General features: G+C 57.5%; 2 protein-coding genes across 4 annotated transcripts in view; one reads left to right on the top strand and one right to left on the bottom strand.

Moving 5' to 3' along the window:
- Positions 1-1,122, bottom strand: part of PTPA (protein phosphatase 2 phosphatase activator) — a 32,907-nt gene extending 31,785 nt beyond the window's left edge. The window contains exon 1 of the mRNA XM_061433794.1: positions 970-1,122. Within this exon, the coding sequence (XP_061289778.1) occupies positions 970-1,102 (133 nt within the window). The 5' untranslated portion in view covers positions 1,103-1,122. The remainder of the gene's footprint in view (positions 1-969) is intronic.
- Positions 15-15,076, top strand: CRAT (carnitine O-acetyltransferase). 3 transcript variants are annotated; one of them, XM_061433792.1, is made up of 15 exons: positions 15-595; positions 2,305-2,445; positions 3,118-3,381; positions 5,806-5,924; positions 7,015-7,068; positions 7,624-7,789; positions 8,126-8,300; positions 8,718-8,896; positions 9,442-9,542; positions 9,880-9,999; positions 10,149-10,271; positions 10,360-10,495; positions 11,074-11,136; positions 11,881-12,018; positions 12,518-15,076. In XM_061433792.1, the coding sequence occupies exons 2-15, from the start codon at positions 2,419-2,421 to the stop codon at positions 12,731-12,733; spliced, it is 1,881 nt and encodes a 626-aa protein (XP_061289776.1). In that variant the 5' UTR covers positions 15-595; positions 2,305-2,418; the 3' UTR covers positions 12,734-15,076. The 3 variants fall into 3 exon arrangements, with proteins under 3 accessions (XP_061289776.1, XP_061289775.1, XP_061289777.1); XM_061433791.1 differs by lacking the exon at positions 2,305-2,445; XM_061433793.1 differs by lacking the exons at positions 2,305-2,445; positions 3,118-3,381.
- Positions 15,077-16,341: the final 1,265 nt, after the last annotated feature.

Raw genomic sequence — 16,341 nt, 5'->3', positions numbered from 1 at the left:
GCTGGGAGCGCGGCAGCCATGCTTTTGCGGGGCGGTCCCCACCTGTCATCTTCGAATCGGGCTCTGACCCGACCCCGAGAACTATTAGACGACCTGCCTCTGTCAACATGGTTGTGTTTTCCTACCACTCTGAGGGCAGCGCCACCAAAAGGACTGAGGGGGTGCACACCACTGCCTCCTACAGTTTGTGGACGCCTTAATGGAGGTGGGAGAGGGCGAACCGGACGACGGTCTCCGCCTTGCTCCTCTTCCCGGGTTCCACCGCCTCGTAGGGTTCCCCAACTGCTCATTACGCCCCGGTCCCGCCCCGGCCCCGCCCCGCGCTCGCGGTTTAGCCTCCGGGGCAGCAGCCGGCCCGAGGCCCCGCCCCACGAGTGCGCCTCTCCCGAGCCGCCCGCCCGCCCGGCCCGGTGGGTGGGCACGGGGCCGCCTCTACCGGCTACCGGCCGTGACTCGGCGACCTTGGCCCGGAGGCTCTAGCAGGGACCCACCGGCGGCGCCGGCGGCGGCGCGGACTTTGCCCAGCGCGTGGGACGGAGCGGACTGAGTCCGCGGGCGGGCCACAGAGATGTTGGCATTCGCTGCCAGGACCGTGGTTGAGTGTGGCCGGGTAGCCGGCCTAGCGGGCCCTGTAGCGGGGCGGGCGGACGGGCGGGCGGGCGGCGGACGGGGCCAGCAGCGTAGCTACGCCCGAGTGGGAAAACCGGCCGTCGAGGCGCTGGGGCCCGGCGGCCGCTGTCCAACCCAGCTAGGAGCTGCTGGGGTGGGGTCAGCAGACGGACTAACCCCGTTTGGCAGAGGGGGAGACTGAGGCTCAAGGTCAAGAGGCTTTTTGTGGCACTAAATTCCAGCGACCCGGAAAAGACAGTGAGGACCCTGGCTTCGGGCAGCACCTCCACCCTTAGACCCAGAGCCAAGGAGCGGAGAGACCAAGAATGTCTTCCCATGGTTATTCTCTGACTCACACACCTGGCCACGGCTCAGCCTGAGCCATTTCTTCCCCGGCCACTTCTCCAACCCCATCCAGTTGGTCACCCTCCCTGGGTTGATCAAATGGTCCCTGGGGAACTGTGTGTGGCCAGAGCCACTCCAGTGAAGGCATCAAGCTGGGCTGCTCAGAAAGTCCTCCGAATTGCGGAAGACAGCAGGCGGAAGCCCCACGCCACCCACTTCTACTAGCCCCTCCCTGCAACTTGATTAGCATCTACAAACCCCCACCCCCCCACCCCCACCACCCCCAGTCTTCCCCAGGGCAGCTTGGAGCAGGGGGCGCTGCTCTCTACTCTAGATCCCTCTCCTCTCTACTCCTAGCGTACCTCTGTATCTCCCTGTGTTTATGCCAAGGATATTTAGACACTGCGAGGGCTGAGGTACCAATCTACTCTCGCAGAGGTTTTTCCAGATATTCCAGGGCCCCAGAGTTCCACCTCCTCCTTGCTGGCTTGAACCAGCAAGGTGTTCCTATCCCACAGATGGCCTCTGCTGCTGCTGCTGCTAAGTCGCTTCAGTCTGTGCGACCCCATAGACGGCAGCCCGTCAGGCTTCTCTGTCCCTGGGATTCTCCAGGCAAGAACACTGGAGTGGGTTGCCATTTCCTTCTCCAATGCATGAAAGTGAAAAGTGAAAGTGAAGTCGCTCAGTCGTGCCCTACTCTTAGCGACCCCATGCGATCACTGCCAGGAAAACTGAGGCAAAAAGAGACTTGGCCCACCTTCCCTGGTCAGGTGACTCAAATCTAGCCCAATCCCCAAGCCAGCATTCTTTGGTTTATTTTTAATGCCCAAAGGTCTCTACTGGTAACCCCCAGCTAAATGAACTAGACTCAAGAGAACTAGACTTTAGGGGAAGGGTGGCCCAGAAGGGATCAGATGTCCTGGAGAGAAATGCCCACTGGCTGCCCCTTTCGGGGGTCTGCTCCTCAGTGGCTCCATCCCCAGTTTTCAGGACCATATTCAAGGTTACGGTATAACCTTGGTGGTCAAGCAGTTTCTGTCCTTCAGCCAAGTATTCCCTCATCACACAGACCGATGCACATTCCAGCAGGTGGAGTTTTAATACCTCTTGGCCTGACTCCCTGGCACTGGACCCATCCAGGGAAGAAAGGGAAAAGTTTTCCAGGTTTCCTTCTCCTCCAGTGCACAGCGTTATCCCTCTCATCTGCTCCCCATTCCTCCACTTCTGGAACCTGGGGAGGATGGAGCAGCTGCTCCCGCAGCAACCACAAGCCCAGATGCCACCACAGCCACTGCAGCCACTACCTCGTCTGCCTCCCCCTGAATCTTGGCTCTTGTCTTCTCTTTCCAGCCCGGGCAAGTGGCTGCCTCTTGCTAGGTTCTGCTCACTCACTTGGTAGCACAGTTAGGCTTAGAGATCCAGCCCAAGAGGCAGACAGACAGGGCTCAGAACCTCAGTCCTGCCATGGAGAACGGGCAGCAGAAAGAGAAGGTATGAAATGGAGCCTCTGCCGCTTGCCTGCCCACTGCTGCCAGCAGCCTTGGACCTTCTTGTCTCTCTCTCTCTCTCTGCCACCAGAGCCTCTAGACTCTCCCTCTCTGCCAACTGTCACCTTCCTGCCAGGCTACTCAGCTCTCTCTTGGCACAGTACTGTCCCCATGCCACCCCTCTCCCCAACCCATAGACAGGAAAAAGCCCAAAGGTACTGTCATCGTCTAGCTCTATCTGATTTTCTCTTCTTCCCTCCTATTTCTCAACCTGGTACGGGTGGGAGAAAAGGAGGTGGGGACCTCCGGGAGGGAGCCATCACCTCACCAGCTGGCTAGCTCATCGTCCCAGGGTGAGAAAGGCGGGGCCCTATGCATCCAGCAGGTGAGAGGCCCCTCTGATCTCTGCCGCCCCTGGCAGGTGCCATCCATCCTGACTTGGTTCCTGTGAGCCCTGCCAAGATCAGTGGCCCCTCCCCATCCCTACCTGCATCTCCAGGCCCCTAAGAGGTGGAGACACCTACAGCTGAGGGCTGGGAAACCAGGGCAGGCCCCACCCAAGAGGCTGTCTCTGATACCAGGAATGGGCACATAAGTGCCCAGGACTTCAGCTTTAGGAGTGCCAGGGTCTCCCAGAGCTGGTGAGAGAATGAGCAGGATGTTCTGCTGCCTGCAGGTGAAGCCCCTGGGCCTCCTCAAGCCCTCCTCTTTGATGAAGGTTTCTAGTCGCTTTAAGGCACACCAGGACTCGCTCCCCCGGCTGCCCGTGCCCCCGCTCCAGCAGACCCTGGACCATTATCTCAAGGCACTGCAGCCCATCGTGAGTGAGGAGGAATGGGCCCAAACCAAGCAGCTGGTGGAAGAGTTCCAGACAGCAGGCGGCGTTGGGGAGCGCCTGCAGAAGGGGCTGGAGCGCAGGGCCAGGAAGATGGAGAACTGGGTGAGTGAGAAGGCAGGGGGCACACCAGTCTCTCTGGCTCATGTAGAGGGTGAGGGGAACAGGGCCACTCTCGGGAGGCCTGGGTTGTTGAGAGCGCCCCTCCTGTGGCCTGTTGCTGGCTGCATACCCCCAATTTTCCAACACAGGCTGTGCTGGTGCATCCATTTGCACCACGGAGTTTCCTGAGCACTTACTCTGTGCCCAGCACCAATCAGGGTGCTGGGTGAGCAAGAAGGACATTGTCAACAGCCTGGTGGAATTAACATTCAAGTAGAGCAGGGAGAGGACACACATGAGGGGACCAGGTCATATCAGGCAATACAGTTCTCTCAAGTGGAAAGGAAAAAGCAGGTGTGAGGGTGGAGAATAGCTTCTCCGCTCCAGAGGGGCAGGGAGGACAGGGCAGAGGCGGTGCTGGGTTTGAGTCAGACAGAGCGGGCAGCACAGGCACAGGTGGAGACAGCTGGCGGGCTCAGGGACAGAGGCTGGAGTGGGGTGCAGGGGCAGGGGGGGTCCAGGAAGCCCGTGGACTGGGGCTCAGTGGGAGGGGCTACGGGGTGATCGTATTGACAGTGACTGTCTGTCCTGGTTCTGTGTCTCAGTCTTTCACAAAGATGTGTTCATTGTGTCCGGATGTGTCTGCGCTGGTGCCCCGGGTACTTTTCTGTGTTCATTTTGTACCCAGCATGAACTTAGAACTAATGTGCTGGTGGGAGGGAAGCGCAGGTGGAAATAGGAGCCTGTGGGCAGGCTGGCAGGGAGAGGACAGGAAGTCATTCGGTCCAGGATATGTTTTGGCGTCAGTGGCACTTGCTGATGGGGCCGGGGGATGGACAGTCCAGGCCTAAAGCAACTATATGTGGGGAGGGAAGGAGGGTCGTTGAGAGAGGGATGAATGGAGAACCAGAGATGGGTGTGGCCCTGTAAATGACAGGCGCTGTGAGGGAGCAGGTGGAAGGGCAGGGGCTGCACAGAGAGGAGGTGGGAGATGTCAGCCAGCCACCAGCACAGACGAACCTTACCAGGTCAGGATCTTACTGCATCTGGGATCTGGCAGTTTTCCAACTTTGTTTATCCAGAACTGTTACTTCAGACTTCATGTTCTGGCTAAAAGAGTGGGAGCACCCCCCACCTCCACTCATGGGTCCTTGAGGGTTCTGCCCCTGCTCAGCAGATTTTCACTGAGGGAATGCCCCCATCTGCAGGGGCTCCCCTGGATTCCAGAGCTCTGGTCAGAGGCTCTGAGATCTCCAGGGCTGTGGGGGCACCTGGCTGAAGGGCAGCCCAACCTGGCTGTCCCCAAGGGGAGGGAGATCCTGTCTGCCCCTTCCCATCTACGGATGAGGAAACTGAGGCCCAGGGAGATGAATCAAAGAACCACACATCAGCGCTCAAGGAGGCTCCAAGCTAGACAGGAGGGCCTGGCTGATCGGGGACCATGTCTCCAGGTCACAGATCAGCAGACAGCAGTTGCTTATGGGCCTGCTGTGTGACCTGGGCACATTGCCCTTGTTCACCCCTTGCCAGGGGCCCATGGCCAACAGTTTCCCAAGGGGAGTCCATGTGGTAAGAGGCACGTCCTACTGCATTTAAGATGGATGAGGAAGCACAGTGGGGGCTGAGTCTCCAGGGATTGAGAGACCTGCCCCAGAGGCTTGTCCTGGGGGGAATGTGTAGTGGGGGCAGTATTGCTGCCAGCACATAAGGTTCAAGGGTGATGGTCACCTGCAGGTCCCAAGACAGGAGCCTTTAGCTGCATATCCATGGAAATACTCCACCCTGGGCAGAGAGTGGCCAGCCTAGTAGAGAGTCACCTACATCTTGTAGCGATCAGTCTTTACAGAGGCTCTAAGATGTCCGGGGCTGTGTCCCAGATTGCCCTGACCTTGAGATCCAGGTGGCTGTCCATTCCCTAGCCTGACAGCAGCAAAGCTGAGGGCACAGAGGGTCAGGGTTTCCGAGGGCTCCTGCTTCCCTAGAGTGTGCCCACCTGAGACGGGCAGAAACTTACTCATCAGACTTTGTTTTCATATAACTTTCTCTCTTGTTTCCTTTCTATCAGACGTACATTTTTATTTTCTAAAAGTATGAAAATCATTGACCTGAAATATGTGAGAGAAGGGAAAAATGACTGCTATTTCTCCCTCTGTTCTTCCCCCAACCCCAGGTCTCCTGCCAGTCTTTTTTTTCCTTGTCAGTGTTGCCCGATTCCCCTTGCTAATGCTGACTGGCTCCATTAGAGGGACGAGGATGGATTGCTGCTGGGTTTACAGGACTGGGGGGTTCTGGATCTGAGCATTCAGTTTGAGAATCTGTGCTCACCAGAGAGGGCAGAGGGCACCCAGCCAGCTCTGTTGGCCTTGGCAGCGAAGGGGCAGCCAGGTCTCCATCCATCCCTCCTCACGGGCTCTGGTCCTTCCCCAGCTGTCCGACTGGTGGCTCAAAACAGCCTACCTCCAGTACCGCCAGCCCCTGGTCATCTACTCCAGCCCTGGTGTGATGCTGCCAAAGCAGGACTTTGTGGATCGGCAGGGCCAGCTCCGGTGAGTCGCCAAGGTGGGGGCGGAGCTCTGGACCTTCCCAGGGCCCTGATGTCCACTTCCCCCAGGAGAACAGAGGGGCCCCAGCCCTGTTCATTATCTTTCATCCCCACAAATAGTTTTAGGAAGTAGGCAGCAGCATCCCTGTTTTATAGGTAGGGAAACTGAGGCTGGGAGCAGTGAAGGGACCTGCCCAAGATCACCTTTCAGGATTGACTGACCTGGACATGAAGCAGAATCTTCCTGACTCTTGTTAATCACCAAACTGCAGACTAGGACTCCTCCCTTCCCCTAAACCTGAGGCTACCACTCACCCCAGTTCTGGCACTTCACCCCCTCCTTCCTACTTTCCTCAGCTGGCCACAAGGGTGACCTTTGTACACAGTCCCGTTTTCCACATTCGGCCTTGTCACTTTGCCTTGGGCTCTATTCCGGTTCTACCAGGGATAAAAATACCAGTGACAAGATCTCCTGCCCAAGGACTAGTCAGTCTCTCAGGGCCATACCTGCTTCTCTTAAAGGGACCAGGGCACCCCAGGAAGGACCAGGGGTTCAAGCCCAGAAACTCTAGCCAGCGGTCCCCATGTTGGGGGCCAGGAGCACCCCCATGCGTCAGACATGGTTGATGTGGCCCAGACGGTTTGAAGGAGCAGGTTGACTGAGATGGCCTGGGGGACACACAGACCCAGAAACAGGAAGAGATCTAAGAGAGGGGACACCTCAAGCCACTGTCCCCCCAATCACCCTTCGCCCTCCCCCACAGTCCTAGGTCCCTCCCTAAATGATGCTTCAGAACAAGGTGAAGGCCTTCCAGGCTCCAGGCTGCGAATCAGGTCCTCTGACCCTCTGAGGATGGAGTCAGAGGACAAGACTCGTAATCGAGCCATAGTCATGCTACTTAGTAGCACCAAAGTCCTGCCAGTTGCTCGGCCAACACATCACCCTAATCCCTTTCCCCAGAGATTATGCAGAGTGAGACAGAAGTACAGGTTCTACACTTGAACTCCTTCAGGCTCTCTAGGCAGTGAGAGGAATGAAGCACCCTCCTTCTGGCTGTCCACACAGCCTTTGGATCTTTACTTTGTCCCTCCAGGTTCGCTGCCAAATTAATCGAGGGCGTGTTGGATTTCAAGGCCATGATTGACAAGTGAGTGGCCCTATCCCCACCCTGTCACCTCCCACCTGGACTGCCTAATTACTACAGCCACTCCAGCAGCCCAGCCCCACCTCCTGCCTGACTTCTGAGCAGGCCCAGAGCTCAGTGGCTTTCACTTCCTGCTGACCTAGCCTCTTTGCTGATTGGGGAGGCAGAGCATGGTGATCGGGACACCTGGGTCCTCAGCTCCAGCTGCTGTGACCTCCTCCAGGGGGTCTTCTCCCAAGAGATCCCTGGAATTGACATCCCAGCTGAAGAGGGGACCCCAGGGGATGACTCACTGCTTCATCTTCCTTGTGGCAAAGTGAAGCCCAGAAAGAGAAGGGAATTTCCAGGGTGACTCACAAGCAGGGTGGCCCACAGGCCTCCTGATCCAGTCGTCCTCCAACAACCACCCCCCTTTCCCCTCTTTCCACGCTAAGTGGGGGGTGGGCACCAAGGGGCCCAGCACTGCTTGTCTGAGCCCCACTGCCCAACCCAGCCTGCAGCCAGACCCAGCAGCTCCCTATGGATCCCACCTACCTTCCTGTCCCTCTGCCCCTGCAGCGAGACCCTGCCCGTGGAGTACCTGGGGGGCAAGCCACTGTGCATGAACCAGTACTATCAGATCCTGTCGTCCTGCCGTGTGCCAGGCCCCAAGCAGGATTTGGTCACCAAGTTCAGCAGGACCAAGAAGCCGCCTATGCACATCACCGTGGTGCACAACTACCAAGTGGGTGATCCCCCTGCAGCTGTTCAGCCCCCACACGGTTGCAGAAAGGAGAGGGGCAGGGCTCAGAGTCAGCTTCCCCAACACACTTGCCCACATGTCCTTGGAACAGGCAGGCCCTGGGCCTCTTCTCTCCACTGGGTATCCAGAGAGGCCCCGACCCGGGGGAGGCCCGGAAGAGCTAGGGCCTGGTCAGCCCAGGGAGAGCAGCGCAGGGATCTCCTCCCCTTCCTTGCCCTCAGCCTGACACCGTCCCCTCCCAGCTGGGCTGGGAGGTGACCGCTGCCTGTCTGAGGCCCCCACAAAACCCCTGCTCTCCACCTGCCTGTGCCCGGACAGTTTTTTGAGTTGGATGTGTACCACAGCGATGGGACACCCCTGACCTCAGATCAGATCTTCATGCAGCTGGAGAAGGTCTGGAACTCGTCACTGCAAACCAACAAGGAGCCCGTGGGCATCCTCACCTCCAACCACCGTAACTCCTGGGCCAAGGCCTACAGCACCCTCATCAAAGGTACCCACACCAGGCCCCAGCAGCCCCGTCACACTGAATCCCCTCGACTAAGAGCGGGTGTTCTTGGCCCCATTGCACATAAGGGGAAACCTCAGTTGGGTTCAGTTAGTTTCTTCTTTCTGTTCAGTAGCAAGTTGCAGTGAGAATGTGTTCTCTGACTGAGGAGCCCACCTTCACATCCCCTCCGAATCCCATGTTGGGCAAGGGCATCGTCCCCAGAATCCAGTCCCATGTTGGATCCCCAGCTGTCTTAACGGCTCTCTCTGTGACCTGGGCTTCTGTTTCCTGTTTTCTGAAGGGGGTCAGCAGTTCCTCATGGGGTGATCTGGGGCTACAGGGCCCTGTTAAAGGAAACTCTGGAGACCTCCCCAGGCCTAACCCTCACCCCCCCCACCCCACACACACACATCCCCACAGACAAGGTGAACCGGGAGTCAGTGCACTCCATCCAGAGGAGCATTTTCACTGTGTGCCTGGACGCACCCATGCCTCGGGTCTCAGAAGACACATACCGCAGCCAAGTGGCGGGCCAGATGCTGCACGGGGGCGGCAGCAAGCTCAACAGCGGCAACCGCTGGTTCGACAAGACACTGCAGGTGAGGAACTGGCAGGACCAGAACTCCCACCAACCCATACCCAGGCTCAGCCCACTGCCACCTCAGGACTTCCTGTCCCTCCCCTGGACTCCGGCGTCCCTGGCTTCCCAGCTTGTAAAGCCAGGGGAAACCAGCAGGTGGACGCGGCTGTAATTAGCAGCAGTCAACCTGTCTTTCCCAAGCCTGGCCCGGTAACCCCTGTCACCTCCAACACATCCATCCGTGATCAGGGAGAGCCTGGAATGTGGGGCCAGGCTGAGCGGCACAGTCTTGGTCATGACTTTCCCTGTTGTGAAATGGGGTAGTGGTAGGACTCCTGGAAACGGTAGGTGCAAGAACCCAGAAAGGTCTCTGAGCACAGGATGTGCTTAGCGTGACCTGGGACAGGTGTCCCGAAGTCCCCGGTGAGTGTTAGCTGATATGAATAAGAGTAATAAATCAGCCAGAGTGCTTGAGATGGTTCAGAGCACCCCCCACCCGAGAGAATCCTGCAGGAGAATGACTGCCGGGGCCTGGAGCTGTCAAGGACCCCATCTTCCCTGCAGTTCATTGTGGCCGAAGATGGCGCCTGTGGGCTCATCTACGAGCATGCGGCAGCCGAGGGACCCCCCATCGTCTCCCTCTTGGACCACGTCATCGAGTTCACGTGAGTGGGTCTCCCACTCTCCAGCCAGTTCTCCAGCTCCTGATGACAGGTGACACAGAGGTGACAGATGAGCTCTCAGAGGAGGAATGGCCTTCTCCCTTGTGCTGGGAATCTGTGCTACTTCAGAGGAAGCCAGAAGGGGGCGTGGGTTTCAGAGTCCATCAGAGCTGGGTTTGCATTCTGGCTCTGCCACTTCTCAGCTCGATGACCGTGGACAAGTCCTTTCTCCTCCAAGAGTCTCCCTGGACTGGCCCCCTCCTCCCCATTGTAATCCCGGGGATAGACCCAGGCTCTGGAGGCTCCTGATAGGAGCCTGAGACCCTCACATCCTGTGCAGGAAGAGGCCAGAACTCGTGCGGTCTCCCATGGTTCCCCTGCCCATGCCCAAGAAGCTGCGGTTCAACATCACGCCTGAGATCAAGAGTGACATTGAGAAGGCCAAGCAGAACCTTAGCATGTGAGTGCTGGGAGAGGCTTCTCCAGCCGGAACAAGAGCCAGCTCCGTCTGATGCCCGCTGGTTCGGAGACTGCCCTCGGCCCCTCTGTGGGGTTGGCAGAGGCTGCTGGGTACTGTTCCTCACCTCCCACCTCCAACCCCACCCCCAGCATGATCCAGGACCTGGACATCACGGTAATGGTGTTCCACCACTTTGGAAAGGACTTCCCCAAATCGGAGAAGCTGAGCCCAGATGCCTTCATCCAGATGGCACTGCAGCTGGCCTACTACAGGTACACCCCTCCCCCCGGGAAGGAGGAGGAAGCCTGGGGGCAAGTGGAGGGACCTGCCAGGGGTGAGCTCAGCGCCTTTCCCACCCAGGATCTACGGGCAGGCTTGTGCCACCTACGAAAGCGCCTCTCTGCGCATGTTCCACCTGGGCCGGACTGACACCATCCGCTCAGCCTCCATGGACTCACTGACCTTCGTCAAGGCCATGGATGATCCCAATGTGACGGTGAGAGGTCGGGGGCAAGGGTGGGAGAGCTGGGTTCGAGCCTTTCTCTGTTCCTTCTCCTTCTGTCAATGTACGTTGAGCACCTACTATGTTCCAGTCCTGTGGTGGACCCTGGGCATCTCATGGAAGATGGAGCTATAAATTTATTGGTGCGGAGCTTTCTGGCTGCCAAAGAGAAAAGGAAACTCCAGTGGATCCTTGAGCAACTTGGGGGTTCGGAGCTCCACACAGTTGAAACTCCCCGTGTCCCTTTATAGTCGCTCTCTGTGTCTGTGGTTGTGCGTCTGCAGGTCCAGCCCTCCATGGGCTGTGTTACACTGTTGTGTTTTTTGACAAAAGTCCACATATGGGGTCGCACAGAGTCGGACTCGACTGAAGCGACTTAGCAGCAGCAGCACTGAGTTTAAACCGAGTTGTTCAAGGGTCAGCCACCAGCAGTGAGCACTTGCCCTGTGTCAGGCCTTGGCTGGGGACTGGCCAGTCTGTGCTCTCAGGGAGAACAGAACCTGGAGTGGGCAGTGGGCCCCTGAGGGGGGAGCAGGGACAGGAAGCGTCAGCGCCCTCTCCCCCTCACCTAGGAACATGAGAAGGTGGAGCTGCTGCGGAAGGCCGTGCAGGCCCACCGAGCCTACACCGACCGGGTGAGCCAGCATCCCCCATCCCTGCTCCCTTGGCCCTGGGCGTGACCCCCCGGCCTGTCCATCCCTGCAACAAATAACTGCTCCCCTTAGCGTCAGGCACCCCTGCCCAAAGCACTGGGGCACTTGGAGCAAAGCTGAACATCCCCATTCTACAGTGGGAGAAACCAAGGCGAGGCCCAGCAACTGCCCTGGGCCCAGGTTGGCCTCTGGATGTTGTGTCAGGCGCTCTCCCTGCTGCGCCGGAGCCTGGGATGCTGAGGGTGTGCACAGTCTAGCAGACCGCAGGGTGCCTGCCTGCTGACAGCTGCGGCTGCAGTCCAGGGGTGGAAGTCCAGTTCCCAGCCTGACCCTGAGTGCCTGCACACACCAGGTTTTGCCCATGTTATGCTCAGGCAGCTACTTCGATCAGTGCCACCCCACAGAGGGAGTTCAGTGATTGTCCCTATCTCACAGATGAAGACACTGAGGCTCCAAGATGTCAGTGACCTGCCGAGGTCCCATAGCCAGGATGGGGCCGGGCCACCCAGCTGGAGGCCTGTGCTCTTAGTCCAGCCTCCCTGGAGGCAGGGGAGTCCCTAGGCCTCAGTTTCCCCATCTGTGAAGTGAGGGCTTTCCTGCCCGGCTGCTCTGCTCTCGCAGGTCTGAGGGCCAGTGAGTGGAAGAGCCATTGCCACCAGAGGCTCCTAGGGAGGGTGGCAACTTGTGGGCCTACAGACCCTGCTCCTGACAGCTCCCCTCCCTCAGGCCATCCGTGGGGAGGCCTTTGACCGGCACCTGCTGGGCCTGAAGTTGCAGGCCATCGAAGACCTAGTGAGTATGCCCGACATCTTCATGGACACCTCCTACGCCATTGCCATGCACTTCAACCTCTCCACCAGCCAGGTGAGCCGCTGCCTTAACTGCCCTGGGGTGGGATAAAACAGAAGCCAGAGAGGCTGCACTGAGGTCCGAAACACAGTCTCTTGGAGGTGATGTAACTCACATGGGCCATTCTTGAAGTAGCTGAATTCTGGGATCGGGGTCTTGGCTTCACCTCTGGCAGGCTGAAAATGAGTCGAGACCCCTCCTCTTCCTTGGCTTCATTCACTCACTGATCAGATGCTAAAGAACATCTGATCCAGGCCAGCCTGTGCTGGGCACTGGGATACTGCCCCCAGGGACTCACAGTCTAGGCAGGACAGTGACAGCCCCACAGGAATGTCAGGGAAATCTGTAGAGAGGTGATACCAGAACTGCACCCCCAAGGACTCGAGGGGAGTCAGCTATCCGCTGAAGACAAGGAGAGGGCATCTCAGGCAGAGCACGGTGGGAGCCCACGTGGAAGGCAGGCTGGTGCCACCATGGGGCTGGGATGAGAGCCTTGGTCCTGTGCCATCCTCAGGTCCCTGCCAAGACAGACTGTGTCATGTTCTTTGGGCCCGTGGTGCCAGACGGCTATGGCGTCTGCTATAACCCCATGGAGACACACATCAACTTCTCCGTGTCAGCCTACAACAGCTGTGCCGAGACCAACGCGGTCCACCTGGCGCACTATCTAGAGAAGGCACTCCTGGACATGCGGGCTCTGCTCCAGAGCCACCCCCGGGCCAAGCTCTGAGCCCGCTGCTTGGCCTGCCGGTGCCACAGCCACACCACCTTGGGCTGCGCCACCCACTGGGCTCCACTCCTTTGCTCCCTCTTCCCCTGGGCTCCACAGATCTCAGTCAGGGACGGCCACCCTCAGCAGGGTCTGCAGACCCAAGCCGAGTGCCTTTCGTGGGTCTTCTCCAGCACCCAGGCTGATTCCAGAAACTGAACAGGAGGTTGGCCCAGGCATCCAGTGTCTCACTCACAGTGGCCTCCTCCTGGGAAAGGAACTAGCTGAGCTCAGCCCCCATGAGGGTGGGGACTGGAGAGGCCTGTCCTCACTAGCTCAGCTCTGCCCAGTTTCTGTTGCCTGCATGGCCAGGCTGAGGTCTGTAGCCCGATCCCTTGACTCCCAAGGACCTAGAGATGGAATTACCTGGAGCTGCGGTCTCCAGGCCTCCCCACAGCTGAGGGGTCAGGGGGCGAGGTGAGCTGGTGGCGGGGAAGCCCATTCTGCATCGTGGCGCCATCTGCCTGCTCTTCTGAGGATGTGGCTCAGTGGGCCTCAGCTCGCTTGCTTTCACACAGCTTGATTCCTGAACCCATGTCCTGGTTGTATAGCAACTTATGAGACAGTTAATAAAGGGGAAATGTGTTGGTAAAGAGTTGTTTCAGCTGAGGAGGCAGGCAGGGCAGGGCAGGTGCCTGGCCCTGCCCTCCCCTGGCTTTCCCTGCCTCTGGAAGCTGGTGTCCAGGCAGCCAGTGGGCCCAGGGGCATGCCCCCAGAGGAACCGAGCTCTCAGGTGTGGGTCAGGAAGCCCAGGGCTGGCTCAGACCTCAGGGCTCTGGGCCAGCACAGCAGCAGACCCAGGCCTGCATGCTTCAGATACAGCCCTCCTACCTGTGACTTGGGCTTCAGGTAGGGACAGCTCTGCAGGGGCCTGTGGGCCGGGGCTTGGGGTCTGTGGTCTGGGCCCAAGGCTTCATCTGCTGCCCAGCACCGGGCCCATCAGGAGTGGTGGCTGAGCGGCTGTCTGATCCCAGCCCTTGCCACTGCCTGGGGCCACCCAGTCAGAGCCTTGTATGTGTCCCCAACCGCAGTCACCCGGCACAGTCCCCGTGTCCTGCCACAGTCAGTTGGGCAGCTTATGGAGAGTGGAGGGACTCTGGCCCTAGGGAAGACCCTGGCCCAAAGGAAGATGCTAAGGGTGGGAGGGGACTACGCAGCCCGGGGGTGAGGTGCTTCATGGCCTGGCTAACCTGCGACGTTCACTGAGGGAGGTTGTCTCCGTGTTTCAGAGGATGGAGCAGACTCAGGGAGCACATGCCACATGCCCAAAGCCCCAGAGAGCAAGGAGTGGAGCCCCGACCCCATGGGGAGTGGGTGTCGCCGGGGCCTGGCCACTCCCAGCCTGGCCAGCAGGGTGGGATCTCAGTGGGGAAGGGATTTGTGGGTCCCCTTCAGGGACCTTGAGCAGGACCTGAAGAGAATCCCATCATGACAGCACAGAGGCCTTGCTCTGCAGCTGGGGAGCGGCTGGCCCCCGGTGTCCCCAGGCTGGATCTCAGGAAGCAGGGCCCACAGCAGGAGCTGAGTGCTTGCTGTGTGAGCCTCACTAGGGGGGTAGCTGCCCCAACCCAGCTGGGGGCAGTCAGGGAGGGGAGGTAGTGATGCAGGCCAAGGACACAGCAGGGACACACGTCCACGACTCCAGAAACTCAGGTTTTAAGAACTGCTTGGGGCTGACTACAAGGCAGGATTTTCCCCCAAAATGTTGTCCTTCAGAAGTGAGGTCATCCCTTTGCATTTGGGTTGTTACAGGTTTCATAACGTGGAGCCTCACTCAGTTCTGTAGAGCAGCAAAGTACTGCTTGAGGAAGACACATTTACCTAAACAGCCCTAATCAGTACTCTGGTGGAACTTCCAGGGGAGGGGGGAGTCAAAGAACCATGAAGATGTCGTCATTATCCCTGGGGGTGTGACCTATGACACAGGTCTCTGGACACACGAGGAGAGCTAAGTGTTGGGGAGATCACATACTCCTACAGGATCAACTTTTGAAATCCAGCCAGCTGAATGCTGTGCCAGTGTTTGGAGTAAAATTTCCAAGTACAGCACCATGCATGAAATACAGAAAGTCCTGCCGTATCCCAAATCGCTTGTCTAGTGGACCCAGGAGAATTAGGTCAGCAGACTGAGGCTGCCCAGAAACAGCCAGACCCTGCCCTGATGCCACTGATGCAGATGATGAACTTTTTTTTTTTTCCAAAATGAATGAAAAAGAACTGTCATAAGTTTATATATTTTGTGTAATACATCATTTGAAATTTGAGAATGTAATATATATATAATTAATAAAATCATAAAGAATACTTGGCTTTTGCCTAGATCCTCTGGAAGTTTGTCTCTCTGGGTTGGCATGAACTTGATTTGGGCTCTCTCCATTGGGGAAGTGCAGTGGCTGGAATCAAGGACAGCCCTGGAGTGGGGATGAGGGAGCCTGCCAGGAGGCTTTGCTGTCTCCAGTGCTCTTGCCTGGAGAATCCCAGGGACGGGGGAGCCTGGTGGGCTGCTCTCTGTGGGGTCGCACAGAGTTGGACACAACTGAAGCAATTTAGCAGCAGCAGCAGGGGCTCATGGGCCAGGACCCACACTGGCCTGGGAGGTGGAGAAAATGGCTATTTCAAAGATGCTCACAAGGACTTCCCAGGTGGTCCAGTGGCTAGGCCTCCCTGCTCCCAGTGCAGGGGGCCCAGGTTCAATACCTGGTTGAGGAACTGGATCCCACATGTTAACAACCAAGATTCCACATGCCACAGCGAAGATCCCCAGTGTGTCAGCTAATACCCAATGCAGCCAAATATTTAAAAAGAAACAAAAAATAAACTTAACAGACTTAATAAAAAGAATCCAAATTTTTTCTTTAAATGCTTATGAAGTGGAGTGAGCGAGGCCCGGTGACCAGCTGAATGGGAAAATGTGGAGTTAGGTGAAGTATGCAGTGGGGTGCTGGGCAGTTCTGAGAGCCCAAGCAGTACAGTGTGCGGACAAGTGCCAGCTGGGGTGAAAGCAATGTTTACCTGGGACTTGGGGGGAACCCAGGGCTCATCAGACAGCCCTGCTGCTGTTTCTCTTGCTGCATTCTGGATTTCCTCTGACTTCTCCAGTTTTTCCCTTCAACTGTGTCTAGTAGGCTGTTATTGACCTACCTATGGAGTTGGTGTTTATTGTATTTTTCAGTATTCATTTAAAAATCTGCCAGGGTTCACATTTATAGTTTCCTATTCTCTGCAGGTATTTTCAAGTTTGTCTTTCTTTAAAAAAGTGAAACAACTTACAACCTGCATCTGATCACTCTGGCGCCTGACGGATGTGCAGGTTTCTTCCTAATACTTGTTTCCTGCTGGTTCTCAAGGACAGTGCTGATTCCTTTTCCACCTGGTCATCTTTGTATTTGGTTCGTGGTAATTCCTTAAAACTGTAACTGAAGTCTAGCGTGAAGGCTCCTTCCTCCAGGGATCTGTTTGCTTCTGCCACCCACATGCAGTGAGGTCACCTGAACTAAATGTCAAGGTTCTGTGGACCATGGTGGGGCACCCAAACCCAGCCTTCGACCTCATGGGAGGATGGGATTACT

Source organism: Bos javanicus, chromosome 11, assembly GCF_032452875.1.
Source record: "Bos javanicus breed banteng chromosome 11, ARS-OSU_banteng_1.0, whole genome shotgun sequence".
NCBI classification, from domain to species: Eukaryota; Metazoa; Chordata; class Mammalia; order Artiodactyla; family Bovidae; genus Bos; species Bos javanicus.
The sequence above is the reverse complement of the archived record's forward strand: the minus strand, read 5'-3'. Positions and strand labels throughout refer to the sequence as shown.